Source organism: Equus asinus, chromosome 21 (genome assembly GCF_041296235.1).
Source record: "Equus asinus isolate D_3611 breed Donkey chromosome 21, EquAss-T2T_v2, whole genome shotgun sequence".
NCBI lineage: Eukaryota > Metazoa > Chordata > Mammalia > Perissodactyla > Equidae > Equus > Equus asinus.
This window is the reverse complement of record NC_091810.1, coordinates 64,801,501-64,807,500: the sequence shown is the minus strand read 5'-3', so window position 1 is coordinate 64,807,500 and position 6,000 is coordinate 64,801,501. Positions and strand designations below refer to the sequence as shown.

Genomic DNA, 6,000 nt, shown 5'->3' with positions numbered 1-6,000 from the left:
GCTTGATGAGTGGTGTGTAGGTCTGTGCCCAGGATCTAAACCCGAAAACCTGGGCCACCGGAGCGAGTGCGTGAACTTAACCACTGTACCACCAGGCTGGCCCTAAGGGAACATTTTTCTTGATAGCAGTGTACCTCCAATAAATGAAGGAGGAATAAGAGAATGAATGAGAACATACCTAATGAAATAATGAGTCGAGACAATGATCACCAAGGGCAGCAAAATCCATAAGGTGAGAGGTGATGCAGAGCCCTATAATCGATGGACTAACAATACCAGAACCCACCAATCAGTGTTATCACAAAAAAAGACACAAGATGTCTCCTGATGGAAGGACAAAATGCCACCCAGGAAGCCTTCCTGGTGAAAAATCCAATCTGAATCTCACTGAATTTCAAGATCTAACAACCGAATTATAGGAAATATAGAGAACAAACAGGATGGTGCAAAAAAGGCGAGTGCTTAGATTCTCAGATTCTTGATGTAATCTACAAAATCCATAATGTGGAAAACTCTACAGGACAAAGGACCTGGTTTCTTCAACAAATCAATTGCATGGAGGAAAATAAGGAGGCGGAAGCTATAGATTAGAAAAGATTTGTGTGATGAATCAACCAAATGCAATGTATGGACCGTGTATGAATCCTTATTCAAACAAGCCAACTTTTTAAAAACACAGAAAAAGGCAATGGGAACAATTTTAATGTAAGTGAATATTTAATGATATTAAGAAATTGTAATTTCTTGTAGTAGTGTTACCTTTTCTTTAAAAAAAGAGAATGCATATCTTTTACAGATATACTGAAGTATCTATAGATGAAATGATCTGATATATGGGATTTGCTTCAAACTAATCTACAGGTGAGACGGGAGGGGGCATAAATGAAGCAGAAAGGAGCAGAAGCTAATGATTGTTGAAGTTGCTTGATGGCTATACGTAGGCTCATTATATTAGATGTGCATATATTTGAAATTTTCCATAATTAAAAGTTTAAAACTCAAGAAAGAAAGAGGGAGAGGGAGAAACAGAGGGAGGGAGGAGCAAGGAGGGAGAAAGGAAGGAAGGAATCATATGAACCATACAAAAAGCACCATCGATATTCCTCACCAACAAGCATTAATAACATAAAGTTCTTTTTCATGGGAATTTCTTAGAAAAAGATAAAACTAGATCAAAAAAGATAAAGCTGGAATGCAATATCTGTGGTTCATAGCGGAACAAACAGGTTGTGATGTAGGATTTTACCCAAGAGTCAAAGACATCTGAGAATCTGCACCCCCAGACAACCAGCAAATCCACTTGTCATTGGAATGTTACAAAAATGAATAAATAAACGTAGATCTGAGGGCACACACCTGACGCCAATACAGCTGCAAGAAAGGTAGAACTTTTAAGTTCAGACTTTCAAACGAAATACAGTGATCTAGCATACTCTGGATAAGGTAATTTTTATGAATAAATAAAAATATAAAGAGCAAAGAAAATACAATATTAAAACTTCAAAAGTAAAAATAAAAGAACATCTTTCTTAGAGTGTGAAATCCTATGAAGAGATATACTTCCATCCCAGCTCAGAAGCTGGGCTTTTCATTTTTCAGCAGTGACACCTGACTTTGTTGCTACCCATTGGGAAGTTACGCGAGAGAGGTCTGAAGCTCCCTCAGCAGTGAGGACTGTGGTGGGATGGGAGGGAAGCAGTCAAGTAGGTGCACATAATTCAGCAGGCTTTTGGGCCAAGTAGCAAGATGGCTTGGCACCAAGACAACAACACACCTAAAAAGCAGGGGACAGCTTTAGCTGGAGAACAGGAGGTGACCAGGGCCATGCCCTGCCTTCCCCAGCAACTGACACATCAGCTTTAATATATTCTGGCAGCTGAGGAAGAGAGGACGTTCTGCCAGAGCTGAAATACTAGACTCAGACCCAATATGGGGTGATGGTTATAGATTGGCTTGGGGTGGAAGCAATCTGGGAGGATAGGTTGATCAAGAAATCAGGAATCATTCTGAATGCAACCCAGAGACAACTGGTTTGGCCTGCAGGATTGTCAGTCAGCAGTTATTTAGGAGAGGGGATGCTGGGAGCCTGCTGGAGAGGCTGGGTTCATCTTTTCAGGCTAATTCTAGGCAAGAATCCCGAGTACAGTGATGTCAGAGTTTTAATAGGTTCCAGCCTCCTGGGAATGAAAACATCTGAGAAACTCCACAGAACATAGAGAGCCACGCATCTGGAAATAGAACATCTGTAAATGAGTTTCCCTCTTCTGTTTCCAACAAGCTCTCTCCTCTCTCCCACACACAGAGACGGGTCTGGCTGCTGTGTTCCCTCCCTGGCATTCTCTCCCTCATACCCAGACACATGCATGCATTTTTTTCTCCCCTTTTTTTCTTCTCCCTTCTCACCTCCTTCCTGGCTTGCCAGATTTGCCTCTCCAGTTCATCGGGTATCATTTTACCTCTAAGAGAAAGAGATTTGAGAAGCTCAGTTATGTTGAGTACTGCTTTTTCAAAAGTATGAATTTCCCCCTCCGCCCACCAGGCTTCCGGATCCTGTCCCTATTACCTTCCATCTGTTTCCACAAAGCAAACATTGTCAGTACCAATCCCAAGAAAGGAGGCTGCCTTCTTCATGGAGTAATGACACTGAATTAAAAGGGACACGAGGGAAGAGAGAGACGTGAATACATAGCATGAAAAAAGTTTTGCTTATTATTTAAATGAGTGTAAGTCATGTGGTTGAGCCCAATCTTTGGAACATTACTGCATAGAAGAAAAAGGAGAAAGTAATTTAATTGAGCTCCTTAGTACAGTGGTTGAGAACATTGGCTTTGGGGTCAGAGGAACCAGGATTTAATTCCAAATCTTCCTAATTACAGAAATGGAACCTCGAGCAAATAATGAATACTCTCCAAGCCTCAATTTGCTAATCTATAAAATGGGCGTGTCAATACCTACTCCATCTGCTTGTCCTAGAATTAAATGGGTTAATAAATGTAAAGAGCTCAGGACAGAGCCTGGCTTATGGAGCAAACTTGGACACTGGAGGCTGCCGCTTTCCATAACATCAAGAAAAGTTTCTCTTGATACTACTGCAGAGACTCAGTATTAACGGAAACAGAATCTAGTCCACTGCTGACTCAAAACCCTCTAAGGAATGAAGAAGACTGTGTCTCAAAAATTGTAATCACAGACCACAGAAGAATTTAATTATTTTCAAGAGCAAACAATGGGTTATAAATGCTGATCAGACACTTGACCAATGTTGTTTGATATTGAATGTAAGATTGAAATTAGACACAAAGGAATGTAGCCAAAATTATAATAACAAAAGTAATAATAATTTATGGAAGCACTACTTTATGTCACCCTGGCATGAATGAGGCTATAGATGGCTCTGGAATGAGGTCTGGTCTATTTCTTACTGGCAAATAGTAGTATATGCTTTATATTGTTGGGCCTATTTTTCCTTACTACATCAAGTCTATAAACTAATTAGCATTCAAACATTGGAGATGTCGCTCTTTATAAATTAGTGCAGACAGGTGGTCAATTAATTCTTTTTCATGCCAGAAAAATGAAGGTGCTAAAGGACATTATTGTACCAAAAAACCGTAGTAATTTAATTTGTAGGTATGAATACATTAAAAAAGAAGTCATGCCTTCACACTTAAGTTGATATATTCCCTCAAATGTGGTCATTTTTTCCTCTTTGTCAAGAGAGTTTTATTGGGAGTCCTTTTTTTAACTCTGTCAAAATAAATGCAAAAGTCACACCATCAGGAAAAATGAAACCATTCAAATAATTAATTTCCAAATATCAAATAGGATGCGTTCAAAATGCCTGTAGAATGCATTCATTTCAGGTTGTTACAAGAACATATGCATATGGAGAAGTAATAATGTACTTGAAAATGTAATTAATTCTCTACTTGCTACATCAGCCCACCACAGCTAAGGTGACATAGCTAAGGTGAATTATTCCTCACCAGAGATTTGGGCTCTGGTAACAAAACAGCTATTGATTCCATAATGAGAAACAGCAGCCTACCCCACTGACACTTGCCAATAAAGAAAAGCACATTGCTTTGCCCAAGAAATAGCAAAATATCCCCAACCAATGAACGTGTTGAATAAAAAAATGGTAATCAGAATAAGAATAACTTCAGTGGAGCTATCTGTGGGTACCCCAGGGCAAAGTCTAGTCCAATGTCAATCTCAAATGGATAGAGACAGGTAAAAAAAAGTCTACAAAATTGAAGTCTAAACGTCTGAACGCAGCAGAGGAGGAAAAGAGCTCTAGAAGGGAAGAAAAGAGAAGGCGATGCTTCAGACATGCTGAGTAGTTTTAAGGAAAGGAATAACCTAGAAGGCTGGAGTTCAGAAGTAACAGCTGCATTTAGAAACAAACGGTGGCTGCTCCCATTGCTGGCAAAAGATAAGTCAGTCGTTCTAAGACCCAATCTCCCTCTAGGCTTCGTTCGTCTACTGAAGATGCAAAAATGTCAGAGGTGTGCATTTCTATAAGGATAAAACAGCAAGCGCCTACATGAAAGACAGAATTGCACCGAGGTTTTCCTTTCTGGTTCCAGCAAGGATTTTTTTCTGTGACCTTGGGTTTCTCAAAGAACTGCTGCTTTCCCCTCCTGTAGATTGTGTTCTGGACACTTGGACTCTTTCGAGTGCTGACTAGTTGGACACTCAAATTAGCTCCGGGAGGTGGGGAGAGCAGAGTGTGTGAATGTTCCGTGTTAGGGAATGAAAAAAAGAATGTACAGGGACTTTTCCAAGAGCACACAGATGAGTCAGTTCCCAAAGAAGCAGAGCCGGCATCTAGGTGGACCACTCCATGCTCGGCACGACATCCTAAGAAGCCCCTGCTTGCCTGTGGAGCACGCCTGCAGTCACACCCAAACCAGGGCAGCCTCTCCCGGAGGGCAGGGCCAGGATAGGGTGAGTGAATGAGGCATCTCGGGTGCAAAACATAAAGAGGTACAGCCCGGAGACATGAACCCTGGTCGTCTCACTCTTCTTACCCTGGCCTCGATCCTGCCAGAGAGGAGCTGGGCCAATTGATCGTCGCCCTGGGAGGTAAAAGTTTCTTTCTTCTCTCACTTTTTAGTGGCAGACAATGATCTACTTTATGCTGATTCCCAAAATGATTGGAATTACAAACCTAGGATTTCTATAAATTCAAGAAATTCATATCTAACTGCTAATCATGCCTCGAATTTATTACTATTACTTTTCTTCCCAAATCCCCTTCTTTTTGGTTCCTGTTTAGCACTGGAGAGGCTACTTTGGATAGGTTGACAGTGTAGGGGGCTTTGTCATAATATTCCAGGTCTCCAGCAACAGTTGAATTACAATTGAAACCTGAAGGATGCAAAAATACCTTCAGTGGTGGGTGCGTGCATTCTGCATTTGATGGTGCAAGGCAGAGATGGAGTAATTACCCTGGTTAATCTGGGTCAGCATAAAAACTGGAAAAGTAAGACCACCTAATAAAGAACACACGATAATAACCACAGGGCCATGAGCCAACACCTATAAGAAAACAAGGGAGGTGTAGCGAAGATTCACATAGGGTTTAAGACCATTAAAACTTGCCTTGGAAATTCTTTTATTTTCAGTTATTTTTTTAATTCTTTAATTCCTTTTTTTAAACTAAATAATGAATTGATTTGTTGCAATAAGTGGTAAAGGCGGTCTCTAAAATATGAATTAAAATAATGCAAATGCTATGACCTGAGTATCTTTGGCAAAACAGGGAAAGGAGTGAGTTACAAAGTGGAGTCTGGATGGAGGGGGTGAAAATAAATATTCAAGGCTATAGTGTGTTCACAGTTATGGAATTTTTCTGTGGAATTCACATTGTGATGGGCTGAATGTTTGTATCCCCTCAAAATTCACGTGTTTAATCCCTAGCCCCCAATGTGATGGTATTAGTTTTAGATGAGCTCATGAGGGTGACTCTCATGAGATTAGTGCCCTTGTAAAATG

General features: G+C 40.5%; 1 protein-coding gene and 1 long non-coding RNA gene across 8 annotated transcripts in view; one reads left to right on the top strand and one right to left on the bottom strand.

Moving 5' to 3' along the window:
- Positions 1-6,000, bottom strand: part of GADL1 (glutamate decarboxylase like 1) — a 156,836-nt gene that overhangs the window by 106,924 nt on the left and 43,912 nt on the right. For all 7 annotated transcript variants that reach the window (XM_014840954.3, XM_014840953.3, XM_070492602.1 and 4 more), the window contains 2 exons: positions 2,564-2,643; positions 2,404-2,458 (listed from right to left, as the gene is read on the bottom strand). In XM_014840954.3, the coding sequence (XP_014696440.1) occupies positions 2,404-2,458; positions 2,564-2,643 (135 nt within the window). The remainder of the gene's footprint in view (positions 1-2,403; positions 2,459-2,563; positions 2,644-6,000) is intronic.
- The window catches only part of LOC139041347 (uncharacterized), a 41,674-nt gene continuing 40,625 nt past the window's right edge, over positions 4,952-6,000 (top strand). The window contains exon 1 of the long non-coding RNA XR_011496326.1: positions 4,952-5,088. This is a non-coding gene — a long non-coding RNA (uncharacterized lncRNA). The remainder of the gene's footprint in view (positions 5,089-6,000) is intronic.